The sequence below is a fragment of the Thalassophryne amazonica genome, chromosome 8, assembly GCF_902500255.1.
Source record: "Thalassophryne amazonica chromosome 8, fThaAma1.1, whole genome shotgun sequence".
Lineage (NCBI taxonomy): Eukaryota > Metazoa > Chordata > Actinopteri > Batrachoidiformes > Batrachoididae > Thalassophryne > Thalassophryne amazonica.
Window position 1 is genome coordinate 17,063,042 of NC_047110.1, and position 24,420 is coordinate 17,087,461.

At 44.7% G+C, this 24,420-nt stretch overlaps 1 protein-coding gene across 1 annotated transcript in view; it reads right to left on the minus strand.

The window, feature by feature from the left end:
• nox5 (NADPH oxidase, EF-hand calcium binding domain 5) overlaps positions 1-24,420 on the minus strand; it is an 89,695-nt gene that overhangs the window by 42,880 nt on the left and 22,395 nt on the right. Inside the window, exons 4-9 of the mRNA XM_034175785.1 lie at positions 20,811-21,021; positions 20,396-20,633; positions 18,642-18,795; positions 7,702-7,874; positions 6,572-6,754; positions 603-735 (exon numbers count right to left, since the gene is read on the minus strand). Of these exons, the coding sequence (XP_034031676.1) occupies positions 603-735; positions 6,572-6,754; positions 7,702-7,874; positions 18,642-18,795; positions 20,396-20,633; positions 20,811-21,021 (1,092 nt within the window). The remainder of the gene's footprint in view (positions 1-602; positions 736-6,571; positions 6,755-7,701; positions 7,875-18,641; positions 18,796-20,395; positions 20,634-20,810; positions 21,022-24,420) is intronic.

The following is a 24,420-nucleotide window of genomic DNA, read 5'->3' on the forward strand; positions in this document are numbered from 1 at the left end:
TTCATAGGCAGCACCTTAAACAACCATTTGCAATACCCACTTGCTCCAGTTAAGGGTCACTGGGGGAGGTGGACAGGATGCCAGTCTATCACAGGGTGACATATAGAGAGCCAGAAATCAATCAGCCGGAACAAAAAACTTACATCCTACTATTTCTCAACAACACAGTAACAGGCAGGATGCTGATGCGAGTGCGTTGCTTCACTAACAGTCCCAGAATTTACATATGATAAGATTGAGTCCAGCTCCACTATTAGTAAAATAATTTAAGATTGAGGGAAAGGTACTTCAGCACAACACTAATATATTCATCATACAAAAAGGGAGAACAGACGGGTCTTTAGTCTGGATTTGAATGACTCCACAGAATTAGACTGTTTCATCACAGCAGGCAGAGTGGTAACCAGAGAACTATGGTCTGACCATTATTTCTTCATCCTATTGAAAATAATAAGTCTCTGAGACGGGTAGATCACAGTAGGACCAATGGAAGTGGTAACAGACGAGACAGTTTCATGGAAACCTTTTTTTTTTTTATTCTTGTCCAAAGAAGACTTTCTGGCTTTATTTGTAGTTACTTGCTGTTGAGTTGTGTGACATACCGGGTTGTTCTGGGGCACTGCTGATGGTAAACGGATGCCACTCATACTTGGCGATGACTGGGATGTTGATGTAGACATAATCTCCTGGTTTAAAATGGAAGAATTGTGGACGTTTGATTACCAGATGAGTCACCTGCATACATACAAAAACAGAAAAATATCACAAAGACATATTAAACACATCAGATTAAATATTCACCTCAGACACGATAACATTTATATTAAGTTGAAGTGCTGGTATTTGAGTCTTCTTATCGCTATCAAATGTATCTTTCACTTAACTGTGATATTTTATTCACCAAAAATTGTTGATCTAAATGCATTTCTGCTTGCAACCCACATTTCCCTCTGGCAAGCAGAAAGCCATCCCAGAAGCTAATTTTAATAATTTAGTTCAAGACAAAGTGGTTGCATTAGAAGCATGGTTAAATGCATACAGCTCAAGTGCATTTGGGGTCTGTCCAACTTCACGTTACTATTTACACAGCGCATCAGGGTTGTATTTAGTCTCTGAATTGATTCTTGGGTGTTTTTTGATTGTCATATGTCATTCCCTTTAACAGCAGGGTGCACCGGAACCTGGTGCATTACTATTTACGTAGATGGTGGAGAAGTGTGAGGATTTCTGGCAAAGAAACAGATCTGCACACAAAATGTCAAAATGCATGAACGGTTACAGGAATAGCAGTCAGCCACTTCAGCTTCCTGAGGTTAAGCAGTTTAGCACCTCAATCCTGAAACACCTCCAATGGCTCCATATCCCATCAAACAGAACACCCCACCCCCCTCGGGCTTAGTCCCGTCATAGTGCTCCAACCAGTGGAGCCAGGGAGGATGAAAACCAGTTTAAATATACTGTACAGCACAAACCAGAGTTGTTAAAGGAATGTATTGAACTAGTGCACATTTTGGTGCCAACGGACCAACAGGCCCATCTATAATATAATAGTCAAATGACTTCTGTATGCATGCCATGCATGCGTGTGTATGGCTTCAATCACGCAGAAACCGAGAGCTGAGGTTTGGTAGGCTTATGTATTTTGGGTCAAGGAAGAACGCTCCGAAAATGAAAAGTTGATGGGACTAATATTTTTTGAGAAATTAACGATTTTAGCTAACCAGTAAGCAATGGTCGTTGTGCTGCAATGCACCATGGGAATTCAGGGTTTTGGTGTTTTAAATGTTGTCAGTGTAGTTCATGTCAGTTTAACAGTATTGTTAGTGTTTTTGATTTATTGTGGGTTTGTAGTTCAGTTGGTTTAGTGAGTTTAGTTAAGTGTCATGTTGCTGTTATCATGAGTGAAAAGAGTACTGCACTTGAAGTCTTCCTCCACTGTGTCTATTTGTGTCTAAAAATAGAAGCACCTGCTTGCGGCAGAATGCGGAAGAGACAAGAACTTCCCTGTGCGCGCCTGTGCATAACCACAGACAAACTGAGGACAGCTGACATTAGCTGTTTGATATGCTCATGTATTTTGGGTCAAGGATCAATGCTGCCAAAGCACAATGTTGATAGGACTAATAATTTTGGATAAACTACGGATAATAGCTAACATTGCTAATTACATGCTGGACTAACACGCCATTCTAGCAAGGAGTGGTAAATCATCTTTTTGTTAAAATTATGTGTGAGTGAGTGCGTGCGTGATTTTATTTAGTAAGTTCAATGTAAGTACATAATATTAACATAATTACCTCCGCCAAGGAGGTTATGTTTTCGGTCGAGTTTGTTTGTTTGCCTGTTTTTCAGCAGGATAACTCAAAAAGTTTTGAATGGATTTTGATAAAATTTTGTGGAGTTCTTGGAAATGACAAGAGGAACAAGCTGTTAAATTTTTAATAATCTAATGATTATTATATACAATTTTAGAGAAATCAATCAATCAATCAGTTTTATTTATATAGCGCCAAATCACAGCAAACAGTTTCCCCAAGGCGCTTTATATTGTAAGGCAAGGCCATACAATAATTACATAAAAACCCCAACGGTCAAAACGACCCCCTGTGAGCAAGCACTTGGCGACAGTGGGAAGGAAAAACTCCCTTTTAACAGGAAGAAACCTCCAGCAGAACCAGGCTCAGGGAGGGGCAGTCTTCTGCTGGGACTGGTTGGGGCTGAGGGAGAGAACCAGGAAAAAGACATGCTGTGGAGGGGAGCAGAGATCAATCACTAATGATTAAATGCAGAGTGGTGCATACAGAGCAAAAAGAGAAAGAAACACTCAGTGCATCATGGGAACCCCCCAGCAGTCTAAGTCTATAGCAGCATAACTAAGGGATGGTTCAGGGTCACCTGATCCAGCCCTAACTATAAGCTTTAGCAAAAAGGAAAGTTTTAAGCCTAATCTTAAAAGTAGAGAGGGTGTCTGTCTCCCTGATCTGAATTGGGAGCTGGTTCCACAGGAGAGGAGCCTGAAAGCTGAAGGCTCTGCCTCCCATTCTACTCTTACAAACCCTAGGAACTACAAGTAAGCCTGCAGTCTGAGAGCGAAGCGCTCTATTGGAAAGAGACAAAAAGAAATAGATCACTGTGCCAAGGAGGGAATCTCTTTAGGGTCAGTTTCATAAATGTTAAAAAATTCATATATTTGCAGTTTAGTTGAATAATAAATTGAATTTTGTCTCTTATTTGTTTTTGTCTATAAGCACATGCAATATCAATATCAGTGCTCAGATGACAGTAGCTTCTGGGAAAGGTGCAAGTTGCAATAAACTGTGATGCCAAGCGCTAAGGATACATGCTATCCAGTCACAGCAGATGAAACTTTTTTTACTACTGAGCAAACATCATTGTTAGACTTTTTTAGGTTCAATGATTCCACGGCGTGTAGATGTTATGGCGTCAGTGACCCCATGGTCTTGGCGGAGGTTTGCACTCTCTGAGTGCTTCTAATTGTAAATACATTAAAAATACATGGATGACACAAGAGAGTGAAAACACTTATTTCCATTGTGGTCCATTTAAAAATCAAATGACAAAACAGAAGTAAAAATAACGTATTTACTAACTGTTTAGATTCTTGTTGTCATATACACACTATTATTATATGGTATGGGATTTTGCCAACTTCTGATTGGCCCATTCGCCACTTTCTGAGCTGTACCACATGCCGAGTTGACTGCTGATGGATCTGAGTAGATCGCGGATGTGAAACGAGTACAGCTCGCGTGCAGCATAGCGCTAGCCAATCGAGCGACACCGTCTATCGATAACGACCAATCAGATAACACGATACATGCCTACTTTGGCTGTCAGTTTGTTGACAAGATGGCAGAAGACAGGTTTGCGTCTGTTAGCAACGCTGACTTAAAACTAATTTTACACGAAAAAGATGCGAAGAAAACCCGCAGAAATACACAGTCAGCAGCCAACCTGTTTCGCAAGTACGTCACTGAAAAGGGACATGCGCCCTACTTTGAAACTTATGACAGACGGATGCTTGACGGAGTACTCGGTCGATTTTACGCGGAAGCTAGACAGGCGAATGACGAACTTTATAAGAAAACAAGCCTGATGACTCTTCGTCACAGAGTTTACAGGCATCTCCAGTCGATCGATGGGATGTCAGTTGGTGCAGTATGACAGTAATAATAAAGAGTTGAAACTTGAGATTGATTTTTCAGTTTTAGTATGTTTGACAAACTCCCAATTTTCTTGTTTACCATATAATAAAGCAGTTATAGACTTTTGATTTCGGTGTACCTGTGATTATGCGGATCTGGCCTCAGTGAACCCCATCCTGACCAGGTCACACTGAAATCAAAAGTCTATAATTGTATATTATTATTATTATTATTATTATTTTAAGACAGTAAATTAACATAAAAAATTATGTAATTATCAAGAAAAAGGCTTGACTACTTCTTCTAAAAACTGCTGAGGTCTAAGATTCTAAAAACATTCTGGACTCACACGCCATTCCAACTCATTATAGAAACTGCAGTTTATTACCACCCTTGAAAAATGTCAGTGCTTCACTTTTCCACATTTTTTATGTTACAGCCTTATTCAAAAACGTATTACGTTCATTGTTTCCATCAAAATTCTATCCACAAATCCCATAATTACAATGTGAAAAAGTTTTTTTTGTTTTGTTTTGTTTTTTGCAAATTTATTAAAAAAAGAAGAAGAAGAAGAAGAAGAAGAAATCATGCGTACATAAGTATTCACAGCCTTTGGCATGAAGCTAAAAATTGAGCTCAGGTGCCTTCTGTTTCCACTTATCTTACTTGAGATGTTTCTACAGCTTAATTGGAGTCCACCTGGGATAAATTCAGTTGACTGGACATGTAATCCTCATCATTATTGGTACAAGGAGGAACATTCTCATGCACGAGTTTCGATAAAGCTCATCAACAAAGCTCCAACTTTTGTAAAGAAGACATACTTCCTACGGGCACTGCACTAGCTTACTGAAATTGAAAAAAAACTAAAATCACACATATTTAAATATTCACAGCCTTTTCCATGAAGCTCACATTTAAGCTCAGGTGCATCCTGTTTCCAATAATCATCCTCGAGATGTTTCTACAGCTTAACTGGAGTTCACCTGGGGCAAATTCAGTTGACTGGACATGATTTGGAAAGACACACATCTGTCTACATATAAGGTCCCACAGTTGACACTGGATGTCAGAGCACAAACCAAGCATGAAGTCAAAGGAATTGTCTGTAGACCTCGATGCACACATCTAGGGAAGGAAAAAGAAACATTTCTACTTCTTTGAATGTTGTTCAGATTCACCAGGACTCTTCCTAGAGCTGGCTGCCCGTCTAAACTGAGCAATCGGGGAAGAGGGCCTTAGTCAGGGAGGTGACAAAGAACCCGATGGTCACTCTGTCAGAGCTCCAGCATTCCTCTGTGGAGAGAGTAAAACCTTCCAGATGGACAACCATCTCTGCAGCAATTCACCAATCAGGCCTGTAATGGTAGAGTGGCCAGACAGAAGCCACTCCTTAGTAAAAGGCACATGGCAGAACACTTGGAGTTTGCCAAAAGGCACCTGAAGAACTCTCAGACCATGACAAACAAAATTCTCTGGTCTGATGAGACAAAGATTGAACTCTTTGGTATGAATGTCAGGTGTCATGTTTGCAGGCACCATCCCTACAGTGAAGGATGGTGGTGGCAGCATCATACTGTGGTGATGTTTGTCAGCAGCAGGAACTGGGAGACTAGTCAGGATTGAGAGAAAGAGGAATGCAGCAATGTACAGAGACATCCTGGATGAAAACCTGCTCCAGAGCGCTCTTGACTTCAGACTGGGGCGACGGATCATCTTTCAGTAGGACAATGACGCTAAGCACACAGCCAAGATATCAAAGGAGTGGACAACTCTGTGAATGTCCTTGAGTGGCCCAGCCAGAGTCTAGACCTGAATCTGACTGAACATCTCTGGAGAGATCTGAAAATGGCTGTGCACCAACACTCCCCATCCAACCTGATGGAGCTTGAGAGGTGTTGCAAAGAGGAATCAGCAAATCTGCCCAAAGATACGTGCACCAAGCTTGTGGCATCATATTCAAGAACACCTGAGGCTGAAATTGCTGCCAAAAGTGCATCAACAAAGTACTGATCAAAGGGTATATATATATATATATATATATATATATATATATATATATATATATATATATATATATATATATATATATATATATATATATATATATATATATATATATGAATTTGCAAAAATAAAAAAGTTTTTATATCATTATGGGGTGTCAGTCGAATTTCAAGGGAAAAAAAATGAATTTACTCCATTTTGGAATAAGACTGTAACATTACGAAATGTGGAAAAAATTAAGTGCTGTGAATACTTTCTGGATGCACTGAATTAGCTTTGGTATGTTATATTTCTGACACACAGGAATCGTCTGGGACAGTGACTGTACTTGTGATGTGTTCTGAATGTTCTTGATATGCGCTCGACCTTAAGCTGTCAGCAGGGTTTGCTCTGGGCACCTTAGATGGTAGCAGGTTGACTTCCACGATGTAAAGTCCTCCCATACGAGAGACTGCACTTCCCACAATCTTCTCCACCAGGAAGACCACTCCAGGAACCACAAACCACTTCCAGAAGTTGGCACAGTGCACGATGAGAAGAGCCCACACCCACACATAGGACAGGTGAGACCAATAGAAGATCTGAGAGGAAACATGACACCCACAATCAAAGGAAGACCAGAAACCTGAACTGTTAGCCTTTACCTTTACTTTTATTGTATCTTTAACAATATAACTAAACACATCCTGTACAGTCTTTAGAGTAATTTTGAATTTGTCCATTTGTGAATTTCTCCCAATTGTTTCCACAGAATCCTGAAAAAAGTGACTGAGAGACTTTGCTTGATTTCACATGGAACCATACTCCAAAAATAATGCACTGCTCAAGTTTTTTTTTTTTTTTTTTAATTACGTTAACAATTTGTGTGAATCTGTTTTGAGTAATTCCAACTCATTCATTGCTGAGTAAATGTCATGAGACTTTTATCACCAGACTAACTTAAGTTGAACAAAGCATTCAGTGAAGTGGTTTAGTTACTTAATTTGCTTTGTTCTGTAGAAAGTTAATTAATCTGCTCAAACTTTATTAAAAGGTTTTGATGTTATTAGGAAGCCAAAAGATTTCATTTAACTTATTTTTAATTCTTTATTTTACCCCTCATTCTACTCAGAAATCTCCATGCAAATTATTAAGTCAGAATAAATTACATGCTGCAGTTTCATGATCAAACTCTATTTTACAACCATTGTCAGCCCATATCCAACTGTTTCTTTTTTTAACTGTGACAATTTTGTACTAACATCTTGTAAGTTAACTTACTAAAATGTGAACATGCAAAAACTTTTTTTTTTCATTTTCAAGACACTTAACAATTTAGGTTATACAAACCTGGAGCACTTTTTAGAATTAACCTTATTGTAGATTCTGTGGAACACTGTGACTATTTTTTACGCCTTATTTTTATGGTGTTAGTAGTTGTAAAATAGAGCGACAGATGGTATAATTTGTGTCACTCGGCTCTGTGACTCATACAGCTGCTAACATACATGAACAGTGTGTGTTAACACCGCAGACTGTGTTCTCTTACTTCAAAGTGTCCACTGCGACGCACAAACGTGCTTGAGCAGAGCACCATGAGACAGATAATGACCTGCAGGACCACCCCAGTCACAGAAGCAGTGCCTTTGACCCAACCGATGCCGGGCTGCGTTGTCAGCAGGTACTCCCACAGACTGAACTGGCTGCTGTGTGTCAGCCGGACTGTAGGAGGCAGACGGTGATTAGCTCACACACCATTCATTCAAAGTAACACACACATCCAGGAGAAAGTACTGCAACACTGATTCATTTTCTATACCCACTTATTCCAATTAAAAGGTCACAGGGGACCTGGAGCTTATCCCAGCAGTCATTGAGCGGAGAGGTGGGGTACAAATTGGACAGGCCACTGGTCGATCACGGGGCCACATATAGACAGACAAACGCGTTCACAATTCAGAGTTTCCAATCCACCTAACCTGCATGTCTTTGGATGTGGGAAGAAGCCAAGAGGGAACCCACACAAACACGATGAAAACATAAAAACTCCACACAGAAAGGACCAAGCAGGAAAATGATCCCAGAACCTTCATTCTGTGAGACAAAAGTGCTAACCACTGAGCCACCGTGCCACCCAAGTACGGAAACAGGATCCTGTATTTATACATAAGTGTTACAATGACAAAATAAAGAAGAAACAGTTGAAAGACATTAAAAAAAAACCCAGATGGACACCCAGAGTGCAAACCTCAGCAAAGATACATAATGCTCCAATTTCTTTCTTTTTTGGGGGGGATAATAAACGAATAATAATATAATAATCCAGTTGATTTTTACTTTGTTTACCAGGTGGTGTGATGAATGGATGGATGGATGGATGGATGGATAAATGGGGCTGAGAGGTAAAAACGTCTGTGCCCTTTTCCTGTGCTGCTAACATCACAGGGCTTGGACAGCAAAAATGCAGACAGGTACGCTCCATCCCATTCGGCTTACACACATCCCAGTGCAGACAATGCACACAAACAAAGCACGTGTTACACCTCTGTCACACCTTAACAATTTAGCCAGCGCATACCGACCATATTAAAAACGCTGGCATACGTCTAATAAGTTACTGGTAAGTTTTGTATAAGTCAAGAGCACATTGAAGCACACTGATATACGTCATAATACACTGAGTACCTCGAAAAATTTTGGGCATGCATAATATTTGAATACTCAGCTGGAAATCAGAATGTCACGTCCACCACGTGAGTTATGGACCATATGAAGCGGTGTCCTTCGGCGCACCGCTGATGTGTCATTATGAGCACACGGCTTCATTCACAGGCCTGTATTTTCCGCTTTTCATAACAGGAATTAATTATTAGAGACTGTGGTGTTTTCTCTTTTTTTCATATACAGTGACAACGGATTCATGACACTAACATGACTGTGTTACATTTAAACACTATAATTCATTTTTCCTCTAATGTTCTGAATCTGTGCTTTGCATTATTGTGCTTCCATAAATTTGCTGATTTATGTCCAGCATCTAATTGCTCCGCTGCTGTGGCAACGCAATGCCACACGATCCACGTGCTCGCACTGTGTTCGCACGCGTGCACGAAACCGTCGCAGTGGTATCGTTCACACCTGTCCGACCGTGTGTCCCTCCCGACATTAGGTGGAATGTTTCTTTCCCATTTTGTTTTTTGTTTGCGTTTTTTTGGTCGGTTTCTGCTTCTTTCGCCCAACTTTGTGTTATGTGTGAAGGGGTCCTTGATGTTGTCCATTGATTGGCTGGAAACTGCAGTCATCATGCAAACAGACTATTTCAAATATTAAAACCACTCACACATGGAGTAAATATAAAGTCTTAATCTTAACCTGTTACGTTGTTTCAGTCGGATTCATCATCACAGCTTGACAAAAACTTATCCACATAAACAGTGTCCTGATTTTTGAAAAAAGCGTCTGAAAATACAGTTCCTTGTCGTGGCTGAAGAAATGTAGCATTTTAAAAGAAGTCCCTCTGTGGTTTTTCTGTTACCGGTGCATTTATCAGCCTGAACCAGGCAGGGGGACCGATCAGATGGGGACGGGAGACCGACCAGCGCTTTGTGCCACAACAAGACAATTAACTTATTTTAAAAGTTGAAAGAGTCACAGCAATTCAGTCATTCACATCAGCATTTACCACAGACGTCAGTCTATTCTTCAACTCTGATTGGTGCTCGATGGCGTGTTCATCAATATTTATGTATTCCACCTGTCAAACAAAAGTGTTCTGCAGGCGGCGGAAATGCAAACCAAGCCAGACTGTCTGTTCAGACTATCTAGTCTGCCCTGGGATTAAACAGCTCTAAGTAAGTCTTGGTATGTTGTTTTCCACTTGAATTTTGTAATACCAGCATCTAAAGATTGAAACCACACAAGTATTGGTTGATGTGGAATCCTGGAGACAGAACTTATTTCAGGTAGTACTGTAATTTTGATAGTTGGTATTTGTCCCATGACAGACAATATGTTGTGAAAGTGTTGGAACACGGACCCACAACAGGGGGCGCAATGAACGGACAATGGAGAAAGTAAATAACAAGATTTACTACTGAACAAGCAAGAGTAATACAACAAACACAATTTAGGGTCGAATCCGCTGGTGTCGTGTGGGCAGGCTCGAAGGTAGGAGACGTCCGTCTCAGTCGAACCGGAACCACCCAGATCTCCTCTGCCACCGAACCCTGGAAATACTGGAACCGCCAAGTCCCGACCTCCCAGGTGGCCACTGCCTCCGCTCGTCGGATCCGGTACTGCTGGCAGGAGAGAGCAACAACACACAGGAGTGGATGAACGCACCCAGTTACAGAGAGGGGAGAAGCCGCCTCCACCTCTTGACAAAGTTCAGCAGGAAGGTGAGTACTTATCCAAGGAATAAGGTTCTTAGTAGTCACCAGTCCTGAAAAACGGTTTTGACAGTCTTAATTAATAATGCAAAGTATACCTGCAGAGAATACTACCTTGGTCTTAGGTGATATCTCGGCACTGAGGTGGAGACGCCGTCCTCCTGATATACCTCGGTGCTGAGTGGAAACAGCTGTGTTTGGTGATGGGTGACAGCTGTCACCCAGATTACTCCCATGATGCGGCAGCGCCCTCTGGTGCCTGGAGCCCGCACTCCAGGCAGGGCGCCCTCTGGTGGTGGTGGGCCAGCAGTACCTCCTCTTCAGCGGCCCACACAACAGGACCCCCCCCTCAACGGGCGCCTCCTGGCGCACGGCCGGGCTTGTTCGGATGGCGACGGTAGAAGTCGGCCAGGAGGGCCGGGTCCAGGATGAAGCCCTTCTTCACCCAGGAGCGCTCCTCGGGGCCGTACCCCTCCCAGTCCACCAGATACTGAAAACCCCGGCCCATCCGACGGACGTCAAGGAGCCGGCGGACAGTCCAAGCCGGTGCTCCGTCGATGATCCGGGCAGGAGGCGGTGCCGGACCCGGGGTGCAGAGGGGTGAGGTGCGAAGAGGCTTGATCCGGGAAACATGGAAAACTGGATGGATCCGCAGTGAGGCCGGAAGCTGGAGCCTCACTGCGGCGGGGTTGATGACTTTGAGGATTTTATATGGTCCGATGTATCGTTCTTGCAGTTTAGGAGAGGTAACCTGTAGGGGAATGTCCTTGGTGGATAACCAGACCTCCTGCCCAGGACGATACTTGGGAGCCGGGGCCCGTCGCCGGTCTGCATGTTTCTTCGCCCTCGTCTGGGCCTGCAACAAAGCAGAGCGGGCGGCCCGCCACACCCGACGGCACTTCCGTAGGTGGGCCTGGACCGAGGGCACACCGACCTCTCCCTCAACCACCGGAAACAAGGGGGGCTGATACCCCAAGCACGCCTCAAACGGGGAGAGGCCGGTGGCTGATGACACTTGGCTGTTGTGGGCGTACTCGATCCAGGCCAGATGGGTACTCCAGGCCGTCGGGTGCGCGGCTGTCACACAGCGAAGTGTCTGCTCCAGTTCTTGATTCGCCCGCTCTGCCTGCCCGTTGGTCTGGGGGTGGTACCCAGACGAGAGGCTGACCGTGGCCCCCAGTTCCCGGCAGAAACTCCTCCAGACATGTGAGGTGAACTGGGGACCGCGATCGGAGACGATGTCTGATGGTATGCCATGCAGACGGACGACGTGGTGGACCAGGAGGTCCGCTGTCTCCTGGGCCGTAGGGAGCTTCGGGAGGGCCACGAAGTGGGCCGCCTTGGAGAAACGGTCCACTATCGTGAAGATGACAGTGTTTCCCTGGGACGGCGGGAGACCCGTGACGAAATCCAGGCCGATGTGGGACCAGGGGCGATGAGGCACGGGCAATGGCTGTAGTTGCCCTGAGGTTTTTCTATGATCTGCCTTGCCCCTGGCACAGGTGGTACAGGCCTGGATGTAGTCCCGGACGTCGGTCTCCAGGGATGCCCACCAGAAGCGTTGCCGGACGACTGCCACGGTCCTTCGCACCCCTGGGTGACAGGAGAGCTTAGAACCGTGACAGAAGTCCAGGACTGCAGCCCTAGCTTCTGGTGGGACGTATAGTCTGTTTTTTGGTCCGTTTCCGGGGTCCGGGACACGGGTCAGGGCCTCCCGGACGGTCTTCTCCACGTCCCAGGTGAGGGCGGCCACGATAGCGGACTCCGGGATGATGGGATCCGGGGGATCCGACGGTTCCGTTTTGACCTCATCTTCGTGCACCCGGGACAATGCATCCGATCTCTGATTCTTGGTCCCGGGGCGGTAGGTGATCCGGAAGTCAAAACGGCCAAAGAACAGTGACCAGCGGGCTTGCCTGGGGTTCAGACGCTTGGCGGTTCTGATGTACTCCAGGTTCCGATGGTCAGTGAAAACCGTGAATGGCACGGCTGTTCCCTCCAACAGATGTCTCCACTCTTCGAGGGCCTCTTTCACAGCAAGGAGTTCCCGATTGCCGACGTCATAATTCCGCTCAGCGGGGGTCAACCTGCGAGAAAAATAGGCACACGGGTGAAGGACCTTATCGGTCTTCCCGCTCTGGGAGAGCACCGCTCCTATCCCTGAGTCCGAGGCATCCACTTCAACCACCAACTGGCGGCTAGGATCGGGCTGCACCAGAACTGGTGCAGACGACAAGCGCCATTTCAACTCCTTGAACGCGGCCTCGCACCGGTCCGACCAGGTGAAGGGAACCTTTGGAGAGGTCAGGGCTGTCAGGGGGCTAACTACCTGACTGTAGCCCTTAATGAACCTCCTGTAGAAATTTGCAAAGCCGAGGAACTGTTGCAGCTTCCTACGGCTTGTAGGTTGGGGCCAATCTCTCACCGCCGCAACCTTGGCCGGGTCCGGGGCGACGGAGTTAGAGGAGATGATAAACCCCAGGAAGGACAAAGAAGTGCGGTGGAACTCACACTTCTCGCCCTTCACAAACAGCCGGTTCTCCAACAACCGCTGTAGGACCTGACGGACATGCCGGACATGAGTCTCAGGATCCGGGGAAAAGATGAGTATATCGTCTAGATATACGAAGACGAACCGGTGCAGGAAGTCCCGCAAGACATCGTTTACCAATGCTTGGAAAGTCGCGGGAGCGTTAGTGAGACCGAACGGCATGACCAGGTACTCAAAATGACCTAAGGGGGTGTTAAATGCCGTCTTCCATTCGTCTCCCTTCCGAATCCGAACCAAATGATACGCATTTCTAAGATCCAGCTTGGTGAAGATTTTGGCTCCATGCAAGGGAGTGAACACTGAATCCAACAAGGGCAACGGGTATCGGTTGCGAACCGTGATCTCGTTCAACCCCCTGTAATCAATGCATGGACGAAGCCCGCCATCTTTTTTACCCACAAAAAAGAAACCTGCGCCCATCGGTGAGGTGGAATTCCGGATCAATCCGGCAGCTAATGAGTCCCGGATGTAGGTCTCCATTGATTCGCGTTCCGGCCGTGAGAGGTTGTACAGCCTACTGGACGGGAACTCACTGCCTGGAACCAAATCGATGGCACAATCATACGGGCGGTGGGGAGGAAGCGTGAGAGCCAGATCCTTGCTGAACACGTCAGCGAGGTCATGGTACTCCGCTGGCACCGCCTTCAGATTGGGCGGGACTCGGACCTCCTCTTTAGCCTGGGAGCCGGGAGGAACCGAGGAACCGAGACACTCCCGATGGCAGGTTTCGCTCCACTGAACCACTACCCCGGACGGCCAATCAATCCGGGGATTGTGTTTAAGCATCCATGGAAACCCTAAAACCACACGGGAGGTGGCCTTAGTCACGAAGAACTCGATCACCTCCCGGTGGTTACCTGACACCACCAGAGTTACTGGAGGTGTCTTGTGCGTAATTGGTGGGAGTAGGGAGCCATCCAGTGCCCGAACCTGCACAGGCGAGGTAAGAGCCACCAGAGGGAGCCCTATCTCCCTGGCCCATCTACTGTCAAGCAGATTCCCCTCAGAGCCCGTGTCCACCAGTGCTGGGGCCTTCAGGGTTGAATCCTCAAACAGGATCGTGACTGGGAGTCGTGTAGCAATGTGGGTGTGTCCCACGTGAATGTTTTGACCCACCCCTGGCCCAGTCTCTAGGGGCGGGCATTTGGCGTTTGACCGCTCGGGGCAGTCTCTCACATGGTGCTCTATTGAACCACAAACCAGACACGCTCCGTGGGTCCATTTCCTCTGTGCATCTGGTGCCCTAAATGTTGCCCTACTCGTGTCCCTAGCTTCGTCAGTAGGGGGAGCTGTGACCCCACGGAGTGCAGGGGCTGTGGAGCGTGGGGAAGGCGGTGCTCGATCGGAACCGGAAGGGAGAGGGACGACGCGTGCCTGGCCACGCCCTTCGCCTCGTTCCCGACGGCGTTCTTCTAACCGGTTGTCGAGTCGTATGACTAGATCGATGAGCCCGTCTAAGTCCCGCGGTTCGTCCTTCGCCACCAGATGCTCTTTTAGGACCAGTGACAGTCCGTTTACAAAGGCGGCGCGGAGGGCAGTGCTATTCCAGCCGGATCTCGCCGCCGCGATGCGGAAGGCGACTGCATAGGCAGCTGCGCTCCGACGCCCCTGTCTCATTGACAGTAGCGCGGTTGAAGCGGACTCTCCTCTGTTGGGATGGTCGAACACCGTTCTGAGCTCCCGTACAAACCCAACGTACGTATGAAGGAGCCGTGAGTTCTGCTCCCAGAGCGCTGTAGCCCAAGCGCGTGCCTCCCCGCGAAGCAGATTTATTACATAAGCTACCTTGCTAGCGTCAGTCACGTACATCACGGGACGCTGTGCGAAGACGAGCGAACACTGCATCAGGAAATCCGCGCACGTCTCCACACAGCCTCCGTACGGTTCTGGAGGGCTTATGTATGCTTCTGGGGACGGAGGAAGGGACCGTTGAACGACCAGTGGAACGTCACTTTTACGCGCAGGGTCCTCGGGAGGGAGAGCCGCAGCGGCGCCCGAAGGGCGCGCCTCCACGTGTGCGGCGAGAGCCTCCACCCTGCGGTTTAGGAGAACGTATTGCTCGGTCATTGAATCGATCCGAGAGGTGAAAGCGGTGAGGATCCGCTGCAACTCGCCGATTACCCCTCCCGAAGCCTCCGCCGCGTCTTGGTCTTCCATTGGCCGTTCAACAGCCGGTTGACGCCCCTCGGGGTCCATGACGCTGGCCGAGATATCCTGTTGTGAAAGTGTTGGAACACGGACCCACAACAGGGGGCGCAATGAACGGACAATGGAGAAAGTAAATAACAAGATTTACTACTGAACAAGCAAGAGTAATACAACAAACACAATTTAGGGTCGAATCCGCTGGTGTCGTGTGGGCAGGCTCGAAGGTAGGAGACGTCCGTCTCAGTCGAACCGGAACCACCCAGATCTCCTCTGCCACCGAACCCTGGAAATACTGGAACCGCCAAGTCCCGACCTCCCAGGTGGCCACTGCCTCCGCTCGTCGGATCCGGTACTGCTGGCAGGAGAGAGCAACAACACACAGGAGTGGATGAACGCACCCAGTTACAGAGAGGGGAGAAGCCGCCTCCACCTCTTGACAAAGTTCAGCAGGAAGGTGAGTACTTATCCAAGGAATAAGGTTCTTAGTAGTCACCAGTCCTGAAAAACGGTTTTGACAGTCTTAATTAATAATGCAAAGTATACCTGCAGAGAATACTACCTTGGTCTTAGGTGATATCTCGGCACTGAGGTGGAGACGCCGTCCTCCTGATATACCTCGGTGCTGAGTGGAAACAGCTGTGTTTGGTGATGGGTGACAGCTGTCACCCAGATTACTCCCATGATGCGGCAGCGCCCTCTGGTGCCTGGAGCCCGCACTCCAGGCAGGGCGCCCTCTGGTGGTGGTGGGCCAGCAGTACCTCCTCTTCAGCGGCCCACACAACACAATATATTTCTCCAGAGTGATAAGTCATGAGTGACTGAATTGGGTATTGGGACTGAGTGATTCAAATGACTGTGCAAAGGTGTTAGCCTACAAATATATATTTCTGGTGTATAAATGAGTAAAGTGTTAGCTGATATGTCCCATCCACGTGTAGATAATGGGAACATACTGGATTTTAATGAGTTAATGTTGTAATTCATATCATGGAATGCTCCACCAAGCTTCATGATGAACACAATAAGGTTCATGGAAAGCATTAATATATCATCAGCATAAAGGCTTATTTTATAATAACTGGGTGAATTTACTCATTTACTACTGTCATGTATGGCTGTGGTGGAATGGTGACTTAGTGGTTAGGACTATTGTCTCACAGCAGCAAGGTCCTGGGATCACTTCCCCTGGACCTTTCTGTGCAGATGCATGTTCTACCCGTGGTTGTGTGGATTCACTCTGGTTGCTCCAGTTTCTTCCCACTTCCAATGACATGCAGGTTATATGAAATTGAAACTTTAAATTGACCAGAGGTGAATGTATTTGTCTATATGTGACCCCACAATGGACTGGTGGCCTTTTCAGGCTGCACCCCTCTTTCGTCCAGTGACCCCTGTGATAAGCTTCAGCTCCCGCATAACTCTTAATTGGAATAAACGTGTATAGAAAATGAATGTATGATGGCAGAAATCCACTGCAGATGTATAGTTCTGGATGATATTTATAGTGCACCCAGAAAGTATTCAAGGCGGTTAACATTTTTTGCAATTTCATATGCTGCAGCCTTTATCAAAAATGGATAAAATTCATTAATTTAATCTAAATTTCCCTAAAATTCCACACACAATAGGCCATAGTCTTTTTGAGATTTTTGTGCAAATTTATATATATATATATAAACTAAGAAATCACATGTACATAAGTAGTCACAGCCTTTGCCATGAAGCTCAAAATTGAGCTCAGGTGCATCCTGTTTCCACCTGAGATGTTTCTACAGCTTAACTGGAGTCCACCTGGGGTAAATTCAGTTGATTGGACCTGTCTACATATAAGGTCCCACAGTTGACAGTGCATGTCATAGCACAAACCAAGCATGAAGTCAAAGGAATTATCTGTAGACCTCTGAGAAAGGATTGTCTCAAGGCACAAATCTGGGGAAGGGAACAGAAACATTTCTGCTGCTTTGAAGGACCACAGTGGCCTCTATCATCCTTAAATGGAAGACATTTAGATTCAAAAGGAGTCTTCTTAGAGCTGGTCCCCCATCTAAACTGAGCAATCGGGAAGAGGGGTCTTAGTCAGGGAGGTGACCAAGAATCTGATGGTCACATTGTCAGAGCTGCAGCATTCCTCTGTGGAGAGAGAAGAACCATCCACCAGTCATGGTAGAGTGGCCAGACAGAAGCCGCACCTTAGTAAGAGGCACATGGCAGCCCACCTGGAGTTTGCCAAAAGGCACCTGAAGGACTCTCAGACCATGAAAAACAAAAATTCACTGGTCTGATGAGAAAAAGATTGTAGTCTTTGCTGTGAATGCCAGGCGTCATATATAGGAAACCAGGCACCATCCCTACAGTGAAGCATGGTGGTGGCAGCATCATGCTGTGGGGATGTTTTTCAGCAGCACAAACTGGGAAACTAATCAGGATTGAGAGAATGCAGCAATGTACAGAGACATCCTGGATGAAAACCTGCTCCAGAGCGCTCTTGACCTCAGACTGGGGGACGGTTCACCTTTCAACAGGACAATGACCCTAAACACACAGCAAAGATATCAAAGGAGTGGCTTTAGGACAACTCTGTGAATGTCCTTGAGTGGCCCAGCCAGAACCCAGACCTGAATCGGATTGAACATCTCTGGAGAGATCTGAAAATGGCTGCGCACCAATGCTCCCCATCCAACAGCTTGAGAAGTGCTGCAAAGAGGAATGGACAAAACTACCTAAATATAGGTGAGCCAAGCTTGTGGTATCATATTCAAGAAGACTTGAGGCTGAAATTACTGCCAAAGGTGCATCAACAACATATTGATTAAAGGGTGTGAATACTTATGTGAGTTTTTTTTTTTTTATTTTAATAAATTTGCAAAAATTAAAAAAAAAAACATTTTGGGGTCATTATGGGGTATTGTGAGTACACTTTTGAGGGGGAAAAAGTAATTTACTCCATTTTGGAAAAAAGCTGTAACATAAAATGTGTAAGATGCACTTATGTCCCCTCGGCTGCTCACCTGCTTTCACTTGGGGTCACCACAGCAGATACAAGGTGGACCTGGATATTTGATTTGACACAACTCCACTTTACATGGAGAAATGTGCCAGGGGTGGGGTTTGAACCGGAAAATAAATGTGACTTGGACACACAAAATGCAGCAAGTATGCATGCAGTATTAATTTAAAGTAAAATAAATAAAAAAGACAAACATATCTGGATAACAATGGAGTAAAAGGAGGTACGGTCAGGAGGTTATAAGCAATTTATACATGTTTGAGAGACCAAGTAGGGATGGGTCAATATGACTGAAGGACCTGTGGTACCACAGTGGAGGTGTGCACCCTACATATGTTTTACAGGAATACTAAGCTCCAACTATTTTTGTGTATGATCTCTTTGTGTATTTGTACCAAAGTTGAAAACGTGAGCAGTAGAGTGCACCAGCGTGAAGACGAGAATGGCATAGCCCACAATCTGGTGCAGCAAGATGTTCTGGTCCAAAGGTAAGACTCTCACAACCCACGTTGCCCTCAGCCAAGTTAAACAGCGACGCAGCATCAGAACCTGTACATGCACACAGACAGTCTTAAATACATTCAGTAAAGAGTCAAACCCAAAATACAGCAACATCCTGATTAAAAATCACATCTCCATGTCAACATGAAGCAGAACATCATGATTTCATTTTTCTTTGCATCTCTGGGTTTGGGATTCCAGTCCATCCATTGGAAAATTTAAAAAGAAAACTATGACAAGGACTGGTACTGGGAGGGGCTTTGCAAGAAAAATCAACATTAATATGAACCATCTAAATCTGGATTGCAAAATACAGAAATCCTTTAATCAGCACCTTCTGGCTCAGCAAACACTCTCGTGGGCTCAGATTCAATTTTGGTTTGCGTTTTTGGTCTTTTTTTGGGCCATTTATTCCTAATTACTAATATGGTCGTAATTTTACAACAGATAAATTAGAATTTGTGTTTTACTGTTTTTCACTTTTGCAAATTATAAATCTCAGCATAAAATGAGCAATTAAAAAAAATCATTAATAGTCAATCAACAAACTGTAAATGAAACGGGAGACCTATGGAAGATTAAAAGTGTAAAAATTAAATAAATAAATATGCCATTAAATAATTACTTAAATGTGTCATTAATTAATTTAAATTGGAGAATAAATCTGTCCACTGACAGCCAATTTTGACAAATAAAATTAATTCATGATGCACTGCAACATGACCATGAAATAATTAATTAAAAAGTGAAATAATTATATATGTTTTGATCATGAAATAATTAACTAGTGCAATAATTATTTATGTATTTAATTCCAATTTTAATTAATGGAACATTTAAGTAATTAATGACCCATTTAAGTAATTATTTAATTATGTATTTATTTATTTATTTACTCTTTCACTTTTACTCCTCCAATTTAAATTAATTAATGACCCATTTAAGTAATTATTTAATGATGTATTTATTTATTTATTTACTTTCACTTTTACTCCTCCAATTTAAATTAATTAATGACACATTTAAGTAATTATTCTCCAATTTAAATGAATTAATTACACATTCAGTGAATTAATTTTGACACATTTGAGTCATTATTTAATGACGTATTTATTTATTTATATATTTATTTCCTCCGTAGAGGACAAAACTGATTTTTTTATTATTATTATTTAATATCATCCTTATTTGCTTCATCTGATCACACACAGCTTATTACCCTGAGCCCATAAAGAAAAGGCTTTTCTGTTTTCGATTTTGATAAAGCCCTATTGGAGCAACGTATTTAAAGCAGAAGAAATAATAAGTCCCATGAAGGCCACGAGGCCCATTTGTGTTTGTGCTTATCCCTGAATATCATAGTGTTAGAATCTATGACTCCCCCTAGAGAAAGCACCAGACCAATGCAGGTGACTTCTCTGGCCAAATCTGGATGGACTGGGACAGTGGAGATAAAGTCAGGTAACCTGACTGGAATTCCAACACAGGTTTACAAATTAGGTGCTCAGCTCCTATCCCACTGAGCTTCATGTTCAACATGCATTCATGGACATAACATAATATAAAAATGATTTCTGTTGATCCCTGTTTACAGTACTGTGCACTCTATTAGTCACCCTGGTTCCTGAAACTTTGACTTGGTTCATACCATGACAAAGGTGCAGTTGAAGTTGAGGCATTGGCCACAGCCCTTGGCGACCATGAACCACGGTCCCCCAAAGCTGTGCTGCATCATGGCTACAATGAACAGCAGCAGATTGAGGCAGGTGTAGGCGCAGAGGAACAGTAGTTTACGGCTGTTGTTGTGCCAGTAGGTCCGGGTGAGGTAACGGGGAGTGTGCCTTTTCTTCTGATCCAGCTCAGGAGGCTTCAACCAGTTTGCAGCACTGAGAAGGTCAGCGTGGGTAAGGAAGACAGAGAATGGGTAATAGTGGGAAATCAAACAGATTCATCATTTCTCTTCGTATTGAAGTTTTAAAAAAAATCTAAATATTATTTTTGAAAATCACAGTGTATTTTACAGGAACGCAAGAGTCCAGGATAGAATGGTCAAAATGCTGGACCTGATGGTGAGGTTTTCCATCACTTCTGGGAAATTTTCAAGCTCAGCCTTGAGCTCTTCAAATGTGATGGAGCCACTGTTGTCTTGATCAGCTGACTCAAACAATGCCAGCGTCAAATCATCCAGCTTCTCCTCTGGCAGAGAGATAGCGCTCTCACGCAAACAGGACTTGAGCACAGTTTTCAACTCATCTGGATCAATAGAACCACTGCCTGCAAGAAAAAATACAGATATATCTATTAAAGTCACCAATAAAGGATGAATAATAACTTGCATTTTCCATATAATACTGTGCCACAGTCAAAAAGAACAAGACCATGTGCCAGTGCTGCTTACAGCTGCATCCACCACAGTATATAACCACGTTCAATCCCAAATGGAAGCCACCCAGTTAGTCCAACAGTGCATATCTATTGCCTGAGAGTAGCCATCTATCAGCTCGAGTTAAGTGATATGTGGTCTTCCTGTTGAACTCCTCAGCACTGAGACACCTGCATGCCGGATCTTCTTTTTCTTCTTAATTCTCTTGGGCATGGTGTGTAGCACTAACCAGGTTCACCAGCATCTTCTATTTTGCTCTATCCTGTGTTCAACATTATGTTTCATGTCATGAGGTCTTGAGCGATGACCTCCACCCAGTGGCTAGTGTCATGTGGCCAGGTCAACATAAAAGTTCAGCTCAATACTTTGCAACATAATCTTTGTTGGCAATGACAGAGGTCAAATGTTTCCCGTAACTCTTCACCAGGTTTGCACACACTGTAGCTGGTATTCTGGCCCATTCCTCCATGCAGATCTCCTCTAGAGCTGTGATGTTTTGGGGCTGTCGCTGGTCAACACGGACTTTCAACTCCCTCCGCAAATTTTTGATGGGGTTGAGGTCTGGAGACTGGCTAGGCTGCTCCAGGATCTTGAAATGCTTTTTACGGAGCCACTCCTTCCTTGCCTAAGCGGTGTGTTTGGGATCATTGTCATGCTGGAAGACCCAGCCACGTTGCATCTTCAGTGCTCTCACTGATGGAAGGAGGTTTTGGCTTAAAATCTCACGATACTTGGCCACGTTCATTCTTCTCTTAACACCGATCAGTCGTCCTGTTCCCGTTGCAGAAAAACAGTCCCAAAAGCATGATGTTTCCATCCCCATGCTTCACATTAGGTATGGTGTTCTTGGGATGCAACTCAGCATTCTTCTTCCTCCAAACACAATGAGTTGAGCTTTTACCAAAATATTCTATTTTGGTTTCATCTGACCACATGATATTCTCCCAATCCTCTTCTGGATCATCCATATGCTCTCTGGCAAACTTCAGATGGGCCTGGACACGTACTGGCTTAAGCAGGGGGACACGCCTGGCACTGCAGGATTTGAGTCTCTCTTGGCGTAGTGTGTAGCCTTTGTTACTTTGGTCCCAGCTCTCTGCAGGTCATTCATCAGGTCCCTCCATGTAGTTCTGGGTTTTTGTTCACCATTCTCATGATTATTTTGACCCCACCTGATGACATCTTGTGTGGATCCCCAGATCTAGGGAGATTATCAATGGTCTTGTATGTCTTCCATTTTCTTTCAATTGCTCCCACAGATGGTTTATTCACACCAAACTGCTTGACTATTGTGGATTCACTCTTCCCAGCGTGGTGCAGGTCTACAATTTTCTTCCTGGTGTCCTTCGACAGCTGTTTGGTCTTGGCCATGGTTGAGTTTGAAGTCTGACTGTTTGAGGCTGTGGATAGGTATCTTTTATACAGATAACAAGTTCAAACAGGTGCCATTAATACAGGTAACAGGTGAAGAACAGAAGAGCTTCTTAAAGAAGACGTTACAGGTCTGTGAGAACCAGAAATCTTGCTTGTTTGTGGGTGACCAAATACTTATTTTCCACTATGGTTTATAAATAAATTATTTAAAAATCCTACAATGTGATTTTCTGGATTTTTTTTTTCTCATTTTGTCTCTCATAGTTGAAGCATACATATGTTGAAAATTACAGACCTCTCTCATCTTCCTAAGTAGGAGAACTTGCACAATCAGGGACTGAATAAATACTTTTTTACCCCACTGTACATGTGTGGCGGAGAGCCAGAAAAAGACTCAATTTGAATTAAAGCGTTTCCCTTTTATTGGAGCTTTTATTTTGGTAGGACGAAAAACCGGAGGTGAAGGGTGCGTTTCGTTTCTTTTTTTTGTTTTTTTTTTTGGTTCAAGAGTAGTCTCCCATGGACGGTGTGAGTGACAGGTGTGGTGAGACGGAGCGTGCAAAGAAAAAAAAGAAAGTTCTAGACACGAGCTGCAGGGCTCGTCGCAGGAAAAAGAAGGATTTTTCTGCCGCCAGTCACCGTTTACGGACACTGTGGGCTCGTTAGTGCTGAGAGACTACCATAAAGCTGCTGCTGTGTGGTGCTAAGCGTCGTGCTAATGCTAATGCTAGCGTCGTTCTGCCATTCACGTGTGTGCGGCTCGTCTGCAGCAAGCTGAAGGAAGGCGCCTATACGTCGAGTCAGGAAGAGCACCGCTGCCTGCCCACGCTGGGTGAGTGAGGATGTGAGGGACCCACACCACCTGTCAAGAGGGAGAGCGAGCGGGGTCTGCAGTTAACCCACGCCAGCCAAGGAGGGAGAGGACGGAAGCGCGTGAGGAAGAGAGGGCCTGATTCGCCAGCAAAGAGGGAGAGAGGGCGGGGTCCGTGGTGTCGCTGTGCCGGTCCGGAGGGGAGAAGCGAGACCCACTTTGGTGCCACGTCATCCTTCACTGGAGCATCGGAGGGAGGTGGTCGCATCCACATTGTGACTTAACATTTAGAGTCTGTTTGAACGGGAAACTGTGTTGCGGATGCTGTGAACGTCCGAGGAAGTCTGACATGTGGTCCATTGTCTATCGGTAGGAAGTGAAGCCATTATCCCTGCCAACCAGTGACTCCTTTTCATCAGCAGGTCCCTGTTCAACGCAGTATCCACGGATTTACAGTACCCATTCTGTTTCCTTATATTTGAACTAACTTTGTGTGTAGATTGCGGACATTGAGGACATTTTCTTGTGCAGTGTTTCCCAGTCACTGCACAAGGTCACGGTGTGTTGAGAAGTGAATCATTTATTATTCCTCCAAGTGAGATTTGCCTCTGAAGAGATTTTATTTTCTTTTTATTTTAGGATGTATCTAAAGTTTTCTTTTTGCAACAAGCCAGTTATTTTCCTTATTATTTTTCGTTATTTTGTAAATAAATCGTACTGCTAATTGTTTCTTTTTTTATATATACTTGTTTTTTATTGGTTTTCACAAATTCTACAAAATACACAGAACAATTGGTCAGTTGTCATCAATATACATTGTCCATTTTTCCCAAAAGTCTTCGTGTTTAGCTTCTTGCAACCTTAAAATAAAAGTAAGTCTTTCCATACTGTGAATTTCTTCAACAATGACCATCCAGTTTTTAACTGTGGGGGTTCTTGTTTGTACCATTTGCGTGTGATGGCTTTTTTTCCTGCTGCCAACAAAATTTTAAATAAGTATACATCTTTTTTTCTGAATCCCTGCTCCCATTACATACCCAAAATATAATGTCAGTATTGTTCTTGGTATACTGTACCCAAATACCTTTTCAGTTTCACTACCAAC